Raw genomic sequence first — 23851 nt, forward strand, 5'->3', positions numbered from 1 at the left:
ATGATCTTGCCTCTGAAGTATGGTGATCTTGTTTATCACTGTGAAGTGTGGTGGCTGAGTCTCAGGGACATGCTCATGAGGTTTTATGAACTGTGGGATGAAGTCAAGCAGTCCATGGAGATGAAGGGAAAATCAGTGACGGAACTGAATGACAGCAAGTGGCTGTGTGATCCAGTGTTCATGGTGAACGTTACCAAGTACCTCTGAGAGCTGAACATCAAGCTGCAGGGCCCCAACCAGCTTTTCAGCTCCAAGTTTTCAAATGTGAAATCATTTGAAGTTAAATTAAAACTGTGGAAAATGTAACTGGAAAGTAATAGCGCAGTGTATTTCCCCACTCTGGAAGGACAAAAGCCTCCTAGGACACTTGAATGTGCTGGTGAATGTGCGAGACTAATTGAGGCATTTAATGACAGATTCAAAGATGTGAAAAGTAAACATATGGAATTGAACATCTTTGCTGTTACACCATTCAGTGTGGAACCATTGCTTGATATGCCTGATAACCTACAACACAAAATCATTCAGCTCAAAGTGATGGTGAGCTGAAAGCTAGGTATAATAACCTCCCACTGCTTGAACTCTCTAAATAAGCAATGATGAATTTCCCACTTTGAGGAGACTTGCTTTGAAATATGCATCTGTGTTTGGAACAACTTACTGCTGTGAGCAGTTCTTTTCAAAACTTACCATCACAGACTTGACTGCACTCCATACTAATAGACACAAACCTGGAAAAGCAGTTCTAAGTAGCAACATCATCAATAGCAACTGACATCACATGCCTCACCAAAGAGAAGCCATTCCAGCTATCACATTAGGGATGAGTTAATTGTTTGACCAAATATAGCAGGCTAATTTTTAAGTTGATAATTTTCTATGGCCTGTGAATGAAATTATAACTATCCAAACGGCCCTTGGCACAAAAAAAGGTACCCTTTCCTGATCTATAAGACAAGGTCTGTACCAAAACCCAGTTTAGGTACCAAAGTGGTATTAAAATAAAATGGGTCAAATTGTTCCATGTATCTCTCCTTCATAGTCTATATATTAAATGTGTAGACAATCAACTGTTGCTTTAGTTCAGTAGTTACATAATGTTTGTTTTCAATCAACCAAGAAATTCACTTTGCTCTTTAACCATATGGAAATGACATTGCACTGAGCAATAAAGAATGTAAAATATGAAAATAGGTTTTTATTGGGAAGAGGAAACGTTACAGTAAGTGTATGGCTGATGAAATGCCACATAACATAAGGAACAAATACAGGCTTAACAAAGGAAGAAGTTGGAAGTTTAGAACACGTTTCCATACACTACAATTTTCCAAGCAGTTTTAAGTAACACGTTTTCAATCTCCATTAATTATACAGACCATGAGGCCAATTGTGTTGGTTTGTGGCTATATCCCATCATCAATTAACTTTGTACCTTGTAAATCTGTCTTTTACCATGATCCCAACTCTGACGGTCCTGGTCCTGATGATCTGTTCTAAAAAGGTCCTCTCCATCCACAAGTGGGCACTTATCAAGAGGTTAATCACAAGTAGGGTTTGTTTTGTCATTATGAATTAAATTAATTCCATGTACTCTTAAATAAACTCCATGGTTTTAAAGACAGCTGTTTGAGACAAATCTGGAAGAGCTCTTCTATTTTGGGGAGTGCACATGTGTAAAGAGTTTGGAAATGGCATCTGGACACGTGCACTATTGGTAAGTCTCATGCAAGTTAACAGAGCCTATGCAGTCCTGGAGGCTATTAGGTAAAACTAAGTGCACGTGGTATAGAAATTATCCTCAGATGAACAATACTCATTTTTTTTCCTATCCCCCAACAGAAAACACCCAACAAGGACAAGTTTATCTATGTTTATTTAATCATAACAAAAACAGAACAATGAAAAAGATATCCAGAGGTGAAAATGTTCCGAGCAGAAATGACTAAATTAGAAGGAATTACCCAGGTGTCACTAACACATATTTGTACCTTACAATTTGTTATTAGCATAAGTAAAATTCAGTAACCAAGTCCCCAGTTCACTACTAAAAGTTATCAAAATATTTTCCAAAATGTTACATAAAAACTGACAACATCCATAAGTATTACATAAACACCCAATACAAATTATACAAGAAAAATAAATAAATGTATCTTGAGATAAAATACAATCATATTGGTCATGCCAGATGTCCACTCTTTTCCCTTTACATGCAATGGTAAGAATCTGGTATTTTGCATGTTACAAAATAAAGTAAGGATAATAACAAGTTGATGTAAATTTCAGCCACCAAAAAAACACTACTTCATATCTTAAATATTGCTATATAAAACATTAGGGCTCCAGTTTCACTAATCAAAACTCTATAAAGATAAAAACTGCATTTGGTTTTGATTCCTCAAATCATGGCTGAAAACTTTTAGAAAAGCATTTTAAGCTTTTTTTTCCTCACACCAACTGACCCAAAATAGATTTTAAGAAATGTTTATTTTCTGCGTATATTTACTTTTCAATTACAAATTTCTGAGCACTTTTTCTTCTTCCTCCTCATCACTGTCAGTAACATTGACTTGCTGGATGCTCGGGGGAGTTGATGTTGGGGCTGTGAAGACATTCTCCAAGGCTCCCATGTCCAATTGTGGCATGGGATTTAAATATTCTTCCCCACTGTGGCTATGACTGTTATAGTACGAGTTCCCATCCATGCTCTCACAACTCCGAGAGGCTTCGCTGTGTGTGCGTTCATCCGGGTAGTCTCTAAAAGGATAATCTCTATTTAAAGCTGAAAACATAGCTTCGTGTTTCTGGTACCTGTCTTCATAATACCCAAGGCATTCTGGCATTGAACTTGGAAAATTTCCATAGCCAAAGGGAGGCCGACTATAAGGGCATGTGCTGCAGCAGAAAGAAAGAAAGAAGCATCAGATCACACCTTGCCACAATGATGCCTTACATACAGACTAAACTGAGCATGTTAATTGCTTTTGGGGGCCTGGAAAGTTCCCAATATCCTTTCTGCAACTACTCAAGTTTTCATCTTTTGCCCATTGACCAGTCCCCAAGCAAACTAAAGTAGCAACAAAAACTTGTGACTGGGCTATTCACCAGCACTCTTATCTATGATCAGACCCAGGCTTCTTGCCTTTGGACAGACTGATAAAGGGAAACTGCTAATCTTGGCCTTTCTCTGATAATGTCTCACTGGGTTTAGAAATGCAGGCATGTGTTCTACACTAAGAATTGACACTTAGGAAGGAGTGTAACAACTGTTCTTGCTGGCATCTGAAAAGAAGCTTGTTGTTGTTACTGTTAAGTGCCATTGAGTCAATTCCGACCCATAGCAACCCTGTATAGGGTTTCCTAAAGCAGCTGGTGAACTTGAACCACCAACCTTGCAGATCAAACAGCTTTGCAGTCTGTCACATTAACTCACGGCGCCACACCAGGGCTCCCAAAAGAAGGTTAGGGGGTAAAAAGTCTAATTGGGTTGAAATCAAGCGTTCCTATATATTGCGGTGGGGGTTGCTGGGGGAAATGACAAGTTAATTTTTTAATTGGCATTCAATAAACAATTAAGTTTAAAATGTTCTTATGACCAGAAAGATTAAAGCTGATTAACCTTAAACTGTGGTTTTAAGGGTCATTTCTGAATTTTATTTTGGAGGGTAGAAACTTGATGAATTAAGAAGATTATTTTGCTGTTGTACACACTGGCAACCCCATTGCAGTCAAGTCAATTCCAACTCAGAGTGACCCTGCAGGACAGAGTGTAGCTGTCCCAGGAGGTTTCCAGGACTGCAGTCTTTATGGAAACCATCGGCCACATCTTTCTGCCTCTGAGGGACTTTTGGGTTAGCAGCAGAGTGCTTTAACCACTGCACCACCAGGGCTCCTGGTGTTTTACAAACTGATGTTTGTTTTTTAAAGCAAATCCAAATTTCTGTCAATCTAACTCATTTGTCAGTGGTTTAAATAAAGGAATTATTCTCTTTTTTGGTAGCACAAAACAGGCATCATAGAAGTACAGAAAAGTTCAACCAAGAGTTCTCTGAGCTCACGGACTCCACCTAGTGACAGATAACAGAACCATTAAAGTCAATGCTATTTCCTTACGTTTAAAAATGTAAGAATGAGCGAATACTAGACTATTAACTATGATCTCAAACTCACTGATAACATGAGGTGTGCTCAGTTCTTTGGTGTCTTACCTCCAAATATTTAAGCACTAGGTCTTTTCCCACATTAAATATCAGAAATATGAGGCAAAAATTCTAAAATTTTTCCTAGTCCCACAACCTAATTTAGGCTCTTATTACTATTATTATTATTGTAAACATAGCGATGACATACCAAGACCAAGACCCATTGCCTTGAGTCAGTTGAGACTCACAGTGACTCCAGAGGACAGAGTAGAACTACCCATAAGGTTTTCCAGGCTGTAATCAGCGGTTCAAGCTCACCAGTCACTCCTCAGAAACCCTATACAGGGTTGCTATGGGTCAGAACTGACTCGATGGCACTTAACAACAACAACTATCTTTACAGAAACAGACTGCCACATCTTTTTCCTGAGGAGCAGTTTGTAGGATTGAATTGCTGAGCTTTCAGTTGGCACACAAGCATGTAAGTATTGCATCACCAGGGCTGCTGTAGATAATGTTTGTTGTTGTTGTTAAGTGCCATCAAGTTGGTTACAACTCACAGAGACTTTGTATAGGGTTTCCAAAGAGTGGCTGGTGGCAAATCAACATTTTTCATATATATAATTCATTGAGATCAATCATGATGTACAATCATCACCAATATCCTTTGCCAAATTCAGGCATTTTAAATTTAATACATGCGTCCTGAAAATCCTTTATGCTTCCAGATCCTGTGAGTTTGTTTGCTCACAACAAAAACAACAAAAGATGTATATCACCCTTGATTTTCCCTTGTCTGTTGAATTCTCCAGATCTTTCAAAGAAGATGTTCAAATCTACCTCATTTAAAAGGCCTTCAAATCAGCTAAAAGTAATTCCCTCAGTAACTAATTTTCAGGATTGACTGTACACAAGATAGTACGCAAGGTTTGGTGAAGAATTAAAAAAAAGAAGAAGATGACCTGAAATCTAGGTATATATTATTAGCTCTTGCCATAGAGTTGGTTCAGACTCTAGCAACCCTGTGTAGGGTTTCCTAGGAGCAGCTGGTGAGTTCAAATTGCCGATCTTATGATTAGCAGTCTAGTGCTGATCCTACAGCACCACACCAGTACTCCCGGTACATACTAGACATGTGCTAAAATCTATAATACCAGCATTACATAAGAGTATGTTACAGACAAGTTAGTGTTGTATCCAGAGAACATCCTCTCCCCTGCTGCACCGTCTACCCAGCCCAGAATCTTCAGGCGGGTGGAAGTGCATCCCCAAAAGGGTCCAGTATGGCACCCACAGGGTACAACTTTCCCATGGTGCAAAGAGGAAATCCCTGAAAGCCCCAGGGGTTCCAAATGCTAATCTTCTGGCAACTTCTTATGACATGTGCCTCTGGGAAGTCCCTAAAGAGGGACTTAAGAAGCCCTAAAGTTGACTCTCCTACTTGGGCAGGAGTCTTTATTTCTGACTTACCTAACAAGAGACAGCAAGTCTGGCCATACAGCCAATCGTATTTGCACCTTTTAAAATCCCAACATAAAAGGCAAGAGCCAACACCAACTACTAGATACAAGGAAGCAATCATTTTGAGAATTACGCTGTGCATATGCAGATACCGAACTGACCTTCAGAGATAAAAATTGTGAATAATCTTTCTTCCACTCATTTCTCAATATCTATCTGCGTATCTCCATGGTGGTAACTGGGGCAGGGGAGGGGGAGTTTGAGTGAGTGGACACCCCCATCTACCACGTGAAGTTCCTACTGTGCATGCACACTGACCTGCACAGCAAAGGCTATTGGACAGTCTGCTATGGTTTTGTCTTTGCTTCTATTTTGTTTATGTTTTTGGTCTTTTGGGTCTTACTTTTTGTTCCTGGAGGTGGAAGCTTTCTGTCCCTACGTTATGCAAAAAGAGACAGCAATCTTGGCCATATAGCAAAGCTACAAGCATACCCCATAATATCCCACCATACAGAAAGGAACCAATACCAGCTCCTATGCATTATACAGATAGCAAATACTTGCTAAGATAACTTGCAGCTGAGTAATAAGAGATGTGAAAAGGGAAGCCTATCTCCAGATCACATCCACCAGGAGACACTCCGTAAGCTTAACAATACAAAAACATACATTCATTTACTCATTAAAAACACATCTAACTATTGAAAATGTTGTAGAAAAAACAACAAAAGATCTCAGCATATGTCCAAAAATATAAAAGAATAACTGAGACAAATGAGCTGGAAGCAGACATACACTTCCCATTAGAAGAACAGCAGGCTTTGGCTCTGCCTGACAAAGAATTCAGAAGAATGGTATGCAGAAAAATCCAAATGCTGCACAGAGGGGTGGAGGAAAATAAAGAAGACAGGAAAGTGCTACAGGAGCAATCAAACAAGATAGATATAGCATTGGAAATAATTCACAGCCTGCAAAAAGAGGTCCAGATGATTAATAATAAAATGTCAGAAATGGAAAATACACTGAAAGAGCAAAGGAGTAGAATTGAAAAGATGGAAGCCAGAACCAGCGAGCTGGAAGACAAATCTCTCAATACTACTAACAACAGAAGTGCAAGCAGGAAAAAGGTTAAAAAAAAATCTGAAGAGAGTCTAAGATTCATGCTGGATAATATGAAGAGGAATAACTTAAGAATTATTGGCATTCCAGAAGAGAAAGAATCACAGATGTCCACAGAGAAGATAGTTGAGGAGCTTCTGGAAGAAAATTTCCCTAACATCTTTAAGAATGAGAGGATAAGCATTCAAGAAGCTGAATAAACCCCAGGAAGGATAGACCCCAAAGAAAATCACCAAGACATATCATAATCAAGCTCTCCAAAATCAAAGACAAGAAAATAATCCTAAAAGCAGACAGGGAAAAGAGAAGTGTTACTTACAAAGGCAAGCAAATCAGATTAAGCTCTGAACTCTCAACAAAAACCATGCAGGCAAGAAGGCAATGGAAAGACATATATAAAACCCTAAAAGAAAAAACTGCCAACCAAGAAATGTGTACCCAGCAAAGCTGTCAATCAAATGTGATGGCACAATCAAAACATTCCAGGATAAACAAAAGCTAAGAGACTGTCAAAACCAACCCAGCACTTCAAAACATACTAAAGGGAATTCTTTGGACTGAAAACCAACAAGACCAGACAACAACCAGAGATTGACAGATGTGGCAACACCACCCAGAACTCAGTTGACAGATAGCAGAGTGCAGAACAGAACAAAATTACAACAAAGAATTCAAAGGAGCTGGAAGGTCAACCAAAGATCAAAATAATAACAATGTCAAAGAAGGGAAAAATATAGGAACAGAGATCCAGGTGGTGAGGAGGTCAGGTAGATTGCAGGATACAATAAACTGTCTTAAATGAAGAGAAAAGTAAGTAGATTATAGGGTAACTTCAAAAAAGTTAATACTTCACAACATACCATGAAAATAAAGACCCAAGTAGAACACGGAAACAGTAAAACTAAGAAGAAATTGACAAGAAATAGCACAAAAAACATGAATTCAGCACAAGAAAACATGCAGAATAAAGGAATAGGCAGCATCACAAAAAAACTAACATAATGACAGCAATTAATTCATACCTATCAACAATTACACTGAATGTCAATGGATTAAATGCACCAGTGAAGAGACAGAGGGTGGCAGAATGAAAACAAGTCCCTTCAATATCCTTCCTGCAAGAGACACACCTTACACACAAAGACAAAAACAGACTAATAGCTAAAGGAGGGAAAAAAATATACCAGGTTAATTGCAATAAAAAACAAGCAGGAATGGCAATACTAATCTCTGATAAAATAAACATTAAGGCAAAAAACAGCGTAAGAGCTAAAGAAGGACATGATCTCATGATTAAAGGGTCAATTGAGCAAGAGGATATAACCATAATAAATATCTATGCTCCCAATGAAAGAGCACCAAGATATGTGAAGTAAACCCTACTAGAATTGAAGAAAGAAATAGACAAATCTACAATTATAGTGGGAGATTTTAATACACCACTTCTGAAAAGGGATAGAATAATCAGAAAGAAACTTGACAAAGATACAGATGAACTAAACAGCACAATCAACCAACTTGACCTCATAGATGTGTACAAAGAATTCAAACCAACTTTCTTTTCTAGTGCACATGAAACATTCTCCAGAATTGACCATGTGTTAGGTCACAAAACAAGCCTCAATAAATTTACAAATATCAAATAAATTTACAAGCCTCAAATAAATTTACAAATAATACAAAACATATTTTCAGATCACAATGTTTTAAAACTAAAAATCAACAATAGGAAGACCAAAGAAATATAGTCGAATACATGGAAACTGAATAACACCCTGCTGAAAAGTGACTGGGTGGTAAAACAAATTAAACATGAACTCACAAAGTTCCTAGAAAACAAATTAGAATGAAAACACAACCTACCAAAATCTTTGGGACACAGCGAAAGCGGTGCTGAGAGGACAATTTATTGCAATAAATGCACACATCCTGAAAGAAGAAAGAACCAAAATTAACATATTAACACAGCATCTGCAACAATTAAAAACACACCAACAAAGGGAACCTAAACTCACCAAAAGAAAATAAATTAAAAGATTAGAGCAGAAATAAACAAGATAGAAAACAGAAAAACTATAGAAAGAATCAACAGGACAAGAAGCTGGTTCTTTGAAAGGATTAATAAAATTGACAAACCATTGGCAAACCTAACAAAGAAATGCACAAATAATGCACTTTAGAAATTACATGGGCAATGTCACAATGGAACCAAAGGAAATAAAAGGATAATAACAAAATACTATGAAGAGTTCTACTCCAACAAATTTGAAATCTTAGAAGAGATGGATACATTTTTAGAAAAACACAATCTACCTAAACTTACACAGAGTGAAGTAGAAAGCCTGAATAGACCCATAACAAAAGAAGAAATTAATCAGGTCATCAAAATCTCCCAACCAAAAGAAGTCCACGACCAGATGGCTTCAATGGTGAGTTCTACCAAACATTCAGGAAAGAGCTGTCACCAGTTCTACTCAAATTATTCCAGAGTATAGAAGAGGATGGAAAACTGCCTAATACATTTTATAAAGCAAGCATAACCATCATACCAAAACCAGGGAAGGACATCACTAAGATATAAAATTATAGACCAATATCCCTCATGAGCATAGATGAAAAAATGCTCAGCAAAATCCTAGCCAACAGAATCCAGCAGCGCATTAAAAAAATAATACATCATGAACAAGTGGGATTCATATCAGGGATGTAAATATGGTTCAACATAAGAAAAACAATCAATGCAACCCACCATATAAATACAAAAAAGGAAAAGAACCACATGATCATATTGATTGATGCAGAAAAGGCATTTGACAAAATCCAACATCTATTCCTGATAAAAAAAACACTCAAAAAAATAGGACCTGAAGGGAAATTCTTCAACATAATTAAGAGCATATATATAAAACAAAGAACCAATATTACTCTCAATGGAGAGAAACTGAAAGCCTTCTCTTTGAGAACAGGATGCCTTTTGTCACCATTCCTGTTCAATATTGTGCTGGAAGTCTTAGCCAGAGCTATATGACAAGATAGGGAAATTAAAGGCATCCAAATTGGCAAAGAGGAAGTAAAACTTTCTCTATTTGCATATCTCTCTATATGATCCTACACATAGAAAATCCCAAAGACTCAGTAAAAAACCTACTAGACCTCATTGGAAGATCCAGTATAGTGGCAGGGGCAAAAGATCAACATACAAAAATCAGCTGGATTCCTCTATACTAATAATGACAATAATGAAAAGGACATTAGGAAAGCAATACCATTTATAATAGCTGCCCGAAGGATGAAATATCTAGGAATAAATGTAATCAGAGAAACAAAGGACCTACACAAAGAAAGCTACAAAACACTACTACAAGAAACCAAAAGAGACTTACAAAAATGGAAGAATAGACCATGCGCCTAAATAGGAAGACTTAACATTGTGAAAATGTCAATAATGCCCAAAGCAATCTACACATATAGTGGAATCCCAATCCAGATTCCAACGACATTCATGGAAGAGATGGAAAAAACAATTACAAATGTTATATGAAAAGGAGAGAGATCCAGGATAAGCAAAGCACTGCTTAAGAAGAAGAATAAAGTTGGAAGCTGCCCACTCCTTGATTTCAAAATTTACTACATGGCTACAGTGGTCAAAACAGCTTGGTAATGGTACAACGAAAGATACATAAATCTATGGAACAGAATATACTGAGAATCCAGAAATAAACCCATCCACATACAGCTAATTGATTTTCAACAAAGGGCCTAAGTATATTGCATGGAGAGGAGACAGTTTCTGAATAGATAGTGCTGGCAGAATTGAAAATCGATATGCAAAACATTGAACCAAACCTTTACCCACGTCATATACAAAAACCAACTCAGCATGGATTAAAGATCTAAATGTGAATCCCAGAATTATAAAAGACCATCAGTGAAAAAATGGAGAAATTTGAGGGCTCTAACACGGGGCTCACACAGATTACCAAACATTTTTTAAATTGCACAAACAAAAGAAGACAAAATACATGACTGGGGCATACTAAAAATTAAAAACTTCTGTGCTTCTTTTTTTCCTTGGCGGAGCTGCAGCAGGAACAGCTGCTCTGCTGCTGTCAATGAGCTATCGATTGCCATCCTCATCGCTGCGACGACTCCTGCACTCGCTGTCACCATGACTGAACAAATGACCCTTTGTGGCACCCTTAAGAGCCACAATGGCTGGATGACACAAATTGCTACCACTCCGCTGTTCATGGACATGATATTGTCCATCTCTCGAGATAAGACCATCATCATGTGGAAGCTGACCAGGGATGAGACCAACTATGGCATACCCCAACATGCTCTGTGTGGTCACTCTCACTTTGTTAGTGATGTGGTTTTGCTCTCTCTGGTTCCTGGGATGGAACATTACTCCTCTGAAATCTCACAACGGGCACCACCACACGCCGATTTGCAGGCCATACCAAGGCTGTGCTGAGTGTGGCATTTTCCTCTGACAATTGGCAGATTGGGTCTGGCTCACAAGATAAAACCACCAAACTGTGGAATACTCTGAGTGTTGGCAAGTACACTGTCCAGGAGGAGAGCCACTTGGAGTGGGTGTCTTGCATTTGTTTTTCACCCAACAGCAGCAAGCCCATCATTCTCTCCTGTGGCTGGGACAAGCTGGTCAAGGTATGGAACCTGGCTAACTGCAAGCTGAAAACCAACCACATTGGTCACACAGGGTACCTGAACACTGTGACTGTCTCTCCAGATGGTTCCCTTTGTGCTTCCGGAGACAAGGACGGCCAGGCCATGCTCTGGGACCTCAATAAAGGCAAGCACCTCTATACCTTAGATGATGGGGACATCATCAATGCTCTATGCTTCAGCCCCAACTGCTACTGGCTCTGTGCTGCCACAGGCCCTAGCATCAAGGTCTGGGACTTGGAGGGCAAGATCATCATTGATGAACTCAAGCAGGAAGTTATCAGCACAAGTTGCAAGGCAGAGCCACCCCAGTGCACCTCTCTGGCCTGGTCTGCTGATGACCAGACCCTGTTTGCTGGCTACACAGACAACCTGGTGCGTGTGTGGCAGGTGACCATCAGCAGTATGTAGAAATTCATGGCAAAATTTTAGAAGTTTAATAAATTGGCTCTTCTTTCAGAAAAAACAAAAACAAAAACTTATGTGCCTCAAAAGACTTCACCAAAAGAATAAAAAGGGAGCCCACAGAATGGGAAAAAATATTTTGCCAATGAGGCATCAGACAAGGGACTAATTTCTAAAATATATAGGAAACTACAACACCTCTACAAGAAAAAGACAAATAAGTCAATTAAAAAATGGGCACAGGACATGAACAGACACTTCACAAAGAAAGAGATGGGCAGTCAACAAATATACGAAGAAATGTTCACGATCACTAGTCATTCGAGATAAGCCAATCAAAACAACAATGAGATATAATCTTACACCAGCAATAACAGTGAAATTCAAAAAAGTAGAGGACATTAACTGCTGGCAAGGATGTGGAGAGACTAGGACCCTCCTACATTGCTGGTGGGATTGCAAAATGGCCCAAACACTATGGAAAACATTATGGCGCTTCCTTAGAAAGTTGGAAATAGAAATACCTTATGATCCATGAATCCCTCTACTTAGTATTTATCCACAAGAAATATGAGCCATAACACGAGTTATATATGCACACCAATGTTCATAGCAACACTATTTACAAAAAGATTGAGACAGTCTAAGTGCCCATCAATGGAAGACTGGGAAAACAAACTTTGGTACATATATACAATGGAGTATTATGCTACCTTGAAGAAAAAAAAGGAAACTGTAAGCCACCACATAACATGGATGAACCTTGAGGACATTATGCTGAGTGAAATCAGTCAGTTACAAAAACAGAAATACTGCATAGGAACATTATTATAAAAGCTTAAGAAAAAATACCCACACTAAAAGGGAAAAGAAAAAAAAATCTTTGTTGGTTGTCAGGGTGTAGGAGGTGTGATGAGGGGAGGGAGGGGAATGTGGAGCACAGGGTAGGGAATATGCACATGATAGTTTGGGTGTTGGTGGGGGGAGCAATACACAAGAAGTGGGAAGGGAATAAAAGAACAAGGTGGATGGAAAAACATTTAGGCAGGTTTGCATGGGCTAAGTGGGACAAAGGTAAATAGTGATGTATGCTCAACCTTAGAACAACAGGGCTGTGTGACACAGGGATTGAGGCACAGTTTGAATGGGTAAAAGAGGGGAAACAATGTTAAGATGCTTGACTGTCTTACGAATCTTGGTTTTCCTTGCCTACTACTATAAGGAGCTCTGGTAGCGTAGTGGTTACGAATCGGGCTGCGAACCTTAAGGTCAGCGGTTCGAAACTACCAGCTGCTCCGCGGGAGAAAGATGAGGCTTTCTACTCCCGTAAAGATTTACACCCTCGGAAACCCTGTACAGGGTCGCTATGGGTCGGACCCGACTCGACGGCACTTAACAACAACAACAACAACTACTACTATAAAACAGACACTTGAGAGGGAGAGAAAAGAATAACCAGAAGCATCACTATAGAAAGCTTGTAAGTCTGCCTTCAGCCTGTAACTGATTGTAATTCCTAAAATGGGGCTAGAACTTGCCCAGTGAAAAAGGCTTCCAGCAGAGCCTTTGTATTGCATAAGACTATAGGTGGAATCCTGATCTCCATCCAGAATCTTCTGAGGTGGGAAATTTCCACTTGAAAAATCAAGCAGACCAGCCTGTAGCAGTTAGAGGAACAGAAGATACTTCTTGAAAGAAAGACCAGCAGGAAAAATAAAAACAATAACGTCAGTCTGACTTACTACTACAAGAACAAGCAAGTTGTTCACCAGGGAACCATGAAGGCAAGCAATCAAGTCCCCTCAGGACAAACCCCTGTCCAAGACTGAAACTCAAATGGAACACATGAACAGGCATGTAATCTTGCTGGTGACCACACTGGTCTAGCAATAACAGGAAGTGGGGAAAAACAGCAATGAAGTTGTGAGCTAAGTCCGACCACATTCAATGGACTCCTGTCAACCTGCATTGAGACCTGGTTGACCAGCAGTATAGTAAGAGCTGGGTACTCATGAGCCTGTGGACAGAGACATAGCCACAGAGGACTAGAGAAGAGAGTGAAGCATCCAGCTCATATAAAGTGAGCAGAGGTGCACAAGAACACCCATACTTGCAGACAGTACCCATTTGACCTAGCTTCAATGGCTGGATGATCAGAACTCCACTAGAGGAAGAAAGAAGAGGAAAAAACAAAAGAGTAGCCCACTACAGTTTGATGAACTTTACCTATACTTATGGACGTAGTAGCTCAAAAGAGGGAAGAAATCTTTACAGTGAGAATCATTCCCACCCCCTCTGTATACAGGGTTGACAGGGATGGGCAACTTAAACATTGGCTACCCAAAATGGAGGGGGGGCGGCTACAAAGGCACAAAGTGACTGGCTTACAAGTTTTCAAGAGGGAGTCTAGTTCCAGAGGGTGCAGGGGACGGTAGAACCTTCATGGAGTGGTTTCCAACCTGTCTAGACGGGCCTGGTGAAAGGAGATGGGGATAAGACTCTTGTGGTTCAGTAGTGAATAATTGCTATCAGGACTGACTGTGAGAGTTGCAAATGCAAAGATGGACGTTTTGTAACAAAAGGAGGGGAGTGGTTGATTTTGGAGTCCAGGAATGGAGGACCCTGGGACTATCAAGGGAGAAAAGTGGAGTGTGGGACCCTATCCAGAGAAGCAGCAACACCAGAGATAGAGGCAGAGATGATGACGTGGAGAGATGGAGCAGCTGGGATGCTAGACTCAAGAAGGGAGAGGGGCTGTGTGCTGGTGGCAGGAGGGCAGGCTTGCAGGGTATGCCCTTTGGTTGTTTGAATGGATATAAATTTCTGTGAGCTTCAGTATACATAAAAAAACAAAAACAGAGGAAATGGAAGCAAATGCTGTTGAATGATGATGTATGGAGGGGATTGTAAACAAAATATGATAGATGAATGTAACACTGATGTTCTCCCATGTAAACTATCACTCAATTAACAATAAAAACTTAATAAAAAAAAAAAGTTCTAGGCTGGTACTCGAAGGAAGGTAAAAGTATTTTTTAAAAAATCACTACTGGTGACAAGACATAGATTCATTACTATGATCCTGAGAGTAAACAGCTGAGTATGGAATGGAAATATCCTTAATCACCAACCAAGAAAAAGTTTAAAAGTTAATCATCAACTGGAAAATTGATGCTTATAGTTTTCTATGATTCTCACAGGCCAGTATTGGAACACTATCAGGAAAAAGGCTCAACAATCAACAAAGTGCTCATTACAGTGATATGCTGACGAAGAGCTGAAGCCTAAACTTTGGATTAAATGCAGAGGACTGCTATCTAATGGCATTGTGTTCTTGCATGACAATGCACATCCACACATCTCTGCCCACACTGCTGAGACTGCAAAAACTTCATTATGAGGTGTTAAAACATCTTCCCTATAGTACTGATCTTGCTCCATCAGACTTTCATTTGTTTGGTCCCCTGAAAGCAGCCCTTGTAGGATGAATATTCACCTCTTATGAAGAAGTGAAGACAGTGGTGTATTTGTGGCTTGCAGCTTAGCCTCAAACATCTCTTAATAAGGGAATGTGAAAGCTTGTTGACAGATGGACAAAGCATATTGAAAAGCAAGGAGATTATGTTGAAATATTACACATCTGCGTTTTCTAAAAGTTGATTACGATAAATTATACAGCCAGAATGTAGATAATTTTTTACTCATCCTTGTAAATATAAATTCATAATCTTTTTTTGTTTTTCATCTGCGTTTTCTAAAAGTTGATTACAATAAATTCTACAGCCAGAATGTGGATAATTTTTGACTCATCCTTGTAAATATAAACTCATAATCTTTTTTTGTTTTTCAGAAAATACATATTTAAAAATATATTCTGGTTCCGGTTTGGGTGGTGGCAGAGACAGCCAGGTAGGAAAGGCATCGTGGGGACGGACTGAAAACCCAGAAAAGCTATGCTCATGGACCATCACCAGAGCTCTGGATCTAGCATAAGGTCCAGGGTGTCAGTTTCCCACACGTGCAAGTGTAAAAATCACGGTATAAAGGAAAATACTGCAAGTTAGGAATCACTGGAGACAGGACTCCCTCTGCGGCCACCCCGCCCAGGCGGAATTCAGAGGGTGGGGATTACAGCCAGACTGGTACAAGGAACTAGTGCTAAAAGCAGTGCAGTGACATTTGCAAAAGGAGGTGCAGGGGATTCTACACATTTTCTGCTCGTCTTCCTTGTTGCACCTTCTTTGCCCAGCCCGGACACCTTCAGGTGGGTGGGGGCACACACCCCCCCAAAAAAAAAAGTCCAGCGCTGACCCCAGAGTTTTCCCATGGAAAGAGCTTGGTGGCTACTTATGACATCAGCCTCGGGGTCTCAGCCCTAAAATTAACTCATGCAGGGCCCTTTACTCCAGCCTATCTAGCAAGAAAAAAGCAGGCCCATCAAGTCTGACAGACAGACCATAGAACAATCTGTAAAACCCCAATATGAAAGGATGCAACTATCTCGAGAATTACACTGTGCACGCACAGATAACTAACTGGCCTTCAGAGGCAAAGCAGTAGACAATCTTTCTCCATTAACTTCTCAATATCTATCTGTGTACCTCTACGGTGGTGACTACAGGAGGGGCCTGAGCGAGCAGACACCCCTATCCACTGCTGGAGGCTTCTACGGTGCACACACACTGCCTGTGTATCAAGGCGACTGGACAGTGGGCCACAGTTTTATTTTTGTTTCAAAGTGGTGGTTTTTGTCTCTGCTTTTGGTCCTTTTGATCACACATTTTTCCTGGAGGTGGGAGCTTTTTCTCTCTACGTTACCCAAGAAGAAACAGCAATCATGGCCATATAGCCAAGCTACAAGCACACCCCATAATATTCCACCATTGGGACAAGAGCCAATAACAGCAGCTAAGCATTACATGTGAAAAGGGAAGCCTATCTCCTGATCATATCCATAGGAGACACCCAGCAAGCTTAATAACACAACAACAAACATCCATTTAAGCATTAAAAAACCCACATAACCACTGGAAATGACAAACAAAAGATATCAAAACATGTCCAAAAATAGAAAAGAGTAACTGAGACAAATGAGCTGGAGACAGACAAAGGCTCCCCAGAAGAGGAAGAACAGGTTTTGATTTGCCTGAGAAGGAATTCAGAAGAATTATATGGAAATAAATTTAAATGCTCCAAAAAGGGGTGGAGGAAAACAAGGAAGAAGTCAGGAAAGCACACCAAGAGCAATCAAACAAGATTGATATAGGATTGGCAAGGATTCAAAACCTGCAAAAAGAGGTCCAGATGATTAATAATAAAATATCAGAAATGGACATTACACTGAAATGGGAAAGCAGCAGAATAGAAGAGATGGAAGCCAGAACTAGCGAGCTGGAAGACAAATCTCTCAATACTGCTAAGATAGAAGGGCAAGCAGAAAAAAAGATTAAAAAACCTGAAGAGAGTCTAAGATTCATGCTGGATAACATGAAGAGGAACAACTTAAGAATTATTGAAATTCCAGAAAGGAAGAATCAGAGTAGTCCACAGAGGAGATAGTCGAAGAGCTTCTGGAAGAAAATTTCCCTAACATCTTGAAAGATGAGAAGATAAACACTCAAGAAGACGAACATACCCCAGGAAGGATAGACCCCAAAAGAAAGTCACCAAGACATATAATAATCAAGCTCTCCAAAATCAAAGAAAATGAGAGAATCCTAAAAGTGGTCAGGGAGAAGTGTCAGCAGTATGACAAGACCCGGGACTCCTAGGCCCAGAGGCAGTGACATGGTCACAGAGGACTAGAGCAGAAAGTGAAGCATCCAGCTGATATGAAGTGAGGGAAGATGCACAAGAACACCCATACTTGCAGACAGTACCCACTTGACCTGGCTTTGATGGCTGGATGATCAGAACTCAACTAGAAGAAGAAAGAAGAGGGAAAAGTAAAAAGAGTAACCTGCTACAATTTGATGAACGTTACCTATACTTATGGATGTAGTAGCTAAAAAAGGGGAACAAATCTTTACAGCAAGGATCACTCCCACCCACCCCCTCTTGGTACACAGGGTTGACAGGGATGGGCAACTTAGACATTTGGCTACCCAAGATGGGGGGGAACAAGCTATAAAGGCAAGAAGTGCCTGGCTTACAAGTTTTCAAGAGGTAGCCTAGTTCCAGACGGGGTGGGAGGAGGTAGAATCACCACTGTATGATTTCCAAATCGTTGGGACCAGGCTGGCGAAAGGAAATGGGGGTAAGACTCTTGTGGTACAACAGTGAATAATTGCCATCAGGACTGACTGTGAGGGCAGGAAATATAGAGGTAGATGTTTTTTGACAAAAGGAAGAGAGTGATTGATTTTGCGGCCCAGGAGCAGAGGTCCCTGGGATCATCAAGTGAGAAGAAAGGAGAGTGGGACCGTACCCAGAGAGGCAGTGATACCAGGGATGGAGACAAAGATGATGACGTGGACAAATGGAATGGCTGGGGGCACGGAACTTAGGAAGAGAGAAAGGCTGTGTGCTGGTGGCCAGGGGCAGGAGGGTAGGGCGGGCCTGTGTAGTGTACCCTTTGGTTATTTGATGATGTATGGAGGAAACTGTAATCATTGCACTGAAACAAAATACGATAGGATGAGTGTAAAGCTGATGTTCTCCCATGTAAACCTCAAAATAAAAACTTAAATTAAAAAAAAAGTTATTAAGACTGTCCTACGAGAGTTTTGTTGGGAAACCTTACCTTAACCAAATATATATATATATATTCCAATGAAAAAGACTAGTGTTGTTGCTGTTAACTGTGACCGAGTCAGGTCCAATTCTTAGAAACCCTTTATAGGGTTTCTAAGAGGAGACGTTGTTGGGTTTGAACTGCCAGCCTCATGGTTAATAGTCCAGTGCTTATTCTTCAGTGCTACACCAGGAAGACTAGATACTATATTAATTCAGAAGCAATAAGCATTCCTATTTCCCAAATTGTGATTTCTAAATACCTCCTCCACTAACAGGATTCCTGGTGTGGCACTAAAGTGTAGGCATTGGACTGCTAACCTGAAGGACAGTAGTTCAAACTCACCAGTCACTCCACCGAAACCCTATACAGGATTGCTAAGAATTGGACCCAACTCCATGGCACTTTACATCAACAAAAACAACAGGAACCAAGGCTTTGGGACAAAAAGATAAAGGTCTAGGATATCTAACCAAGTCAAGGATAGATTTTTTAAAAAAGTAAAAGATGCACCTGGGATATATTGTGATAGAAAGCAAAAAAGCTATCAAAGATTAAAGATGAAGGAACCAATCTGTAGTCAACTGGTCAAAAAAAAGGGACAATTTGAGCATTAAAAAATAATAAATACATGATGACTGGAATGTATTGAAAAGTATCAAATATATAAAAATCCACTTGTTCATAATGATACTCCCCAAACAGAATTAAACTCATTGATAAAAGGAAAAGATCAAGTATTTATCCTGTCTTCTTGTATTTCAGAATAACAACATACTGGTCAGTATTGAGGAGATCTGGTGTGGCAATGCAGGATAATGCACTGGACTGCAATGTTGGTTTAAACCACAAGTTGTCAGTTCAAACCTACTAGTCGATCCTTGGAAATCGTAGATAGGGTCACTATGAGTTGAAACTGAATCAGCAGCACTTAACAACAAGTCAAGACTAACAGTTGATGAGGGAATGTTTTTCTTCATAAAATAATTCAGTGAAAAAATGTTGTTGTTGTTAGGTGCCATCAAGTTGGTACCGACTCATAGCAACCTTATGCACAGCAGAACAAAACACTGCCCGATCCTGGGCTAACTTCACTACTGTTGTCATACTTGAGTCCATCAATGCTGCCACCTGGCCAATCCATCTCATTGGGGGTCTTCCTCTTTTTCTCTGACCCTCCACCTTACCAAACATAATACCCTTCTCCAGCGACTTGTCCCTCCTGACGATATATCTGAAGTACAAGAGACAAAACTTGGCCATCTTGGCTTCCAAGGAGCACACTAGCAGCACTTCTTCCAAAATGGATCTATTGGTTCTTTTGGCAGTCCATGGAACTTTCAATATTTTCCTCCAACACCACAACTCAAAAGCATCAATTCTTCTATGGTCTTCCTTATTCACTATCCAGCTTTCGCATCCAGATGAGGTTATTGAAAATACCATGGCTTGGGTCAGGCGCACCTTAGCCCTCAAGCTGACATCTTTGCACTTAAACACTTTAAAAAATTCTTGTGTAACAGATTTGCCTAATGCAATACATCATTTGATTTCTTGATTGCTGCTTCCATGAGTGTTGACAGTTGATCCAAGAAGAATAAATTCCTTGACAACTTCAATCTTTTCTCCGTTGCTAAGAATGTTGTTTATTGGTCCAGTGGTAAGGATTTTTGTTTTCTTTACATTGAGATGTAATCCATACCAAAGGCTATGCTCTTTGATCTTCAGTAAATGTTTTAAGTCCTCTTCACTTTCAGCAAGCAAGGTTGTATCATCTGCATATCGCAGGTTGTTAAAGAGTCTTCCTCTATCCTGATGCCATGTTTTTCTTCATAGAAACCAGCTTTCCAGATTATTTGCTCAGCATACAGGTTGAATAAGTACGGTGAAAGAATACAACCCTGTAGCACACCTTTCTTAATTTTAAGCCATTCAGTGTTCCCATGTTCGGTTCAAACAACTGCCTCTTGGTCCAGATACAGATACCTCATGAGCACAAGTCAGTGTTTAGGAATACTCATACTTCACAATGTTGTCCATAGCTTGTCATGATCCACGCAATCGAAGGCCTTTGCACAGTCAATAAAGCACAGGTAAACATCTTTCTGATATTCTCTGCTTTCAGTCAAGATCCATCGGACATCAGCAATGATACCCCTCGTTCCACAGCCTCTTCTGAATCCAGCTTGAACCTCTGGAAGTTCTCTGTCAATGTATGCTTGCAGCCATTTCTGTATTACCTTTAGTAAAACTTTACTTGCATGGGATATCAAAGAGATTGTCCGATGATTTCCACATTCCACTGGGGCACCTCTCGTTGGAATGGGCACAAATATAGATCTCTTTCAATCAGTTGGCCAGATAGTTGTCTTACAAATTTCTTGGCAGAGATGAGTGAGTGCCTCCTGTGTCACTTCAATTTCTTGAAATATTTCAATTTTTAGTCCACCAATTCCTGGTGCCTTGCTCTTTGCCAATGACTTCAATGCACCTTGCACTTCCTCCTTCAGTATCATTGGCTCTTGATCATATGCTACCTGTTGAAATGGTTGAACATCAACCATTTCCTTTTGGTACAGTGATTCTGTATATTCCTTCCATCTTCTCTTGATGCTTTCTGCATCATTCAATAATTTGCCCAGAGAATCTTTCAGTAACGAAAGTCAAGACTTGAATTTTTTCTTCAGTTCCCCCAGCTTGAGAAATACTGAGCGTGTTCTTTTTGGTTTTCTGATTCCAGATCTTTGCACATTCTGTTGTAATATTTGTCTTTATCTTCTCGAGCTGATCTTTGAAATTTTCTGTTCTTTTTGGTTTTCTGATTCCAGATCTTTTGCACATTCTGTTGTAATATTTGTCTTTATCTTCTCGAGCTGATCTTTGAAATTTTCTGTTCAGCTCTTGGACCTCCTTATTTCTTCCATTTGTTTTAGCATCTCTATGCTGGACAGCAAGTTTCAGTGTCTCTTTTGACATCCGTTTTGACCTTTTCCTTCTTTCTTGTCTTCTTAATGACTTTTTGCTTTCTTCATGTATGATTTCTTGATGTCATCCCACAACTCTTCTGGTCTTCGGTCTTTAGTGTTTAATGTATCCAATCTGTTCTTCAGGTGATCTCTAAATTCAGGTGGGATATATTCAAGGTCATATTTTGGCTCTCATGATCTTGTTTTCATTTTCATCTTCACTGGCTTTCGTGGTTAGTGTGTAAATGAAGCAACATTAAATCAGAAAAATAACCATGAATTTAAACAGTAATCACCAAAGGTACTAAAATCATTTGCTGCCCGTCAGAACCAACTGGTAAAAAAAATTTTTTTAATTGTAAAAATCTGTATGGCTTGCATTAATTGTGGAGGAATAACTTGGAAAAGGAGTGTGAGAATGGTTGCACAACTTGAAGTATATAATCAATGTCACTGAATTGTATATGTAGAAATTGTTGAATTGGTGTATTTTTGCTGTGTACATTTATGACACCAATAAAAAAATAAATGATTATATATAGATAGAACAGTTGCTAATTCAACATTTTTCATGTATACAAATATCAGTGAGATCAATTATATCCATCATAATTTGCAGTCACGACCAATGTATTTTGCCACATTTTCCACCTCCATACACAAAAACTCTGCATTTCCTAACCAATATTTCCTCCCACCCTCAGCTCCTCCTCCTCTCTTTCCCTGGTATCTGCTGTGAAATGCTAACCTTAGATAAGCGCAGAACCACAGGTCAGTTTGAACCACAAGACTGGCAGTTCAAATTCACTAAACACTCCTTGGAAACCCTATACTGAATCATTGTGAGTCAGAACCAACTCGAAAGCACTTAACAACAATCCCATATACTTCATATTAGTGAGATCATTTGTGATTGTCTTATTTCACTCAGCATTCATGTTGCAGCATGTGTAAAAATTTCATTTGGGAAAACTTTTTTAAAGAATGCTGTTACTCAGGCCCTACACCAAAAATTCACTTTTATATGATCTGGGATAGGGCCTGAGCGTCATTTTTTATGGTTTCCAATTGATGCTTCTGTGCAGATAAGAACCAAGAAATGCTGCATTAGGTTAAAGGTTGATGATAACACCTGAACTCAAAATCATTCTTAAAATCACCAAGAGACAAAAAGATAAAGACTTTCTGTACCTTCTATTGTAATATAATATAAAGCACATAGCACCATCTTTGAGGTATAAATGTAAACAACAACAGCAACAAATAAAAGGAAAAATAATTATATCTGAATCTAATCAAGCTTCAATATCTAACTTTTCAGGAAAAATGGGTGATAGATAACCACTAAATAATACTACAAGGATGTACAAATCCAGGATGTGGACAATTCCTCATTTATCAAAAAAATACATGGCATTAAAATAATAAAAATAAAAGAAGATAAGACACGATTATAGACTAAAGGAAGCTTGAGATACATAACTGAATTCAAAGTGTATACCTTGCTTTGTCCTAATTTATATTAATGAATTGCAAAAGAATATAACCTACCTGAATTTAGAGATCATCTGAAGAACAGATTTGATACATTAAACACTAGTGACCAAAGGACCAGAAGAGTTGTGGGATGACATCAAGAACATCATACATGAAGAAAGCAAAAAGTCATTAAGAAGACAAGAAAGAAGGAAAAGGTCAAAATGGAAATTTCAAAGATCAGCTTGAGAAGATAAAGACAAATATTACAACAAAATGTGCAAAGATCTGGAGTCAGAAAACCAAAAAGGAAGAACACGCTCAGCATTTCTCAAGCTGGGGGAACTGAAGGAAAATTTCAAGTCTTGACTTTCATTATTGAAGGATTCTTTGGGTAAATTATTGAATGATGCAGAAAGCATCAAAAGAAGATGGAAGGAATACACAGAGTCACTGTACCAAAAGGAAATCATTGATGTTCAACCATTTCTAGAGGTAGCATATTATCAAGAGCCAATAATACTGATGGAAGAAGTCCAAGGTGCATTGAAGTCATTAGCAAAGAATAAGGCACCAGGAATTGGTGGCATTAGAGGCACTCACTTATCAATGCCAAGAAGTTTGAAGACAACTACCTGGCTGACTGATTGGAAGAGATCAAAATTTGTGCCCATTCCAAAGAGTGGTGACCCAACAGAATGAGGAAATCATTGGACAGTATCTTGATATCCCATGCAAGTACAGTTTTACTAAAAGTAATACAGAAATGGCTACAAGCATACATTGACAGAGAACTTCCAGAGGTTCAAGCCGGATTCAGAAGAGGCCATGGAATGAGGGATATCATTGCTGATGTC

General features: G+C 39.3%; 1 protein-coding gene and 1 pseudogene across 2 annotated transcripts in view; one reads left to right on the top strand and one right to left on the bottom strand.

Moving 5' to 3' along the window:
• Positions 1–2349: 2349 nt before the first annotated feature.
• The window catches only part of SOX30 (SRY (sex determining region Y)-box 30), a 65353-nt gene continuing 43851 nt past the window's right edge, over positions 2350–23851 (bottom strand). Inside the window, exon 5 of one of the 2 annotated variants that reach the window (XM_006863932.1) lies at positions 2350–2895. In XM_006863932.1, coding sequence (XP_006863994.1) covers positions 2514–2895 — 382 coding nt within the window. In that variant the 3' untranslated portion in view covers positions 2350–2513. The remainder of the gene's footprint in view (positions 2896–23851) is intronic. The other variant, XM_006863933.1, reaches the window with a different exon arrangement.
• On the top strand, positions 10831–11825 carry LOC102828159 (annotated as a pseudogene).

The sequence above is a fragment of the Chrysochloris asiatica genome, unplaced genomic scaffold (genome assembly GCF_000296735.1).
Source record: "Chrysochloris asiatica unplaced genomic scaffold, ChrAsi1.0 scaffold00057, whole genome shotgun sequence".
NCBI classification, from domain to species: Eukaryota; Metazoa; Chordata; class Mammalia; order Afrosoricida; family Chrysochloridae; genus Chrysochloris; species Chrysochloris asiatica.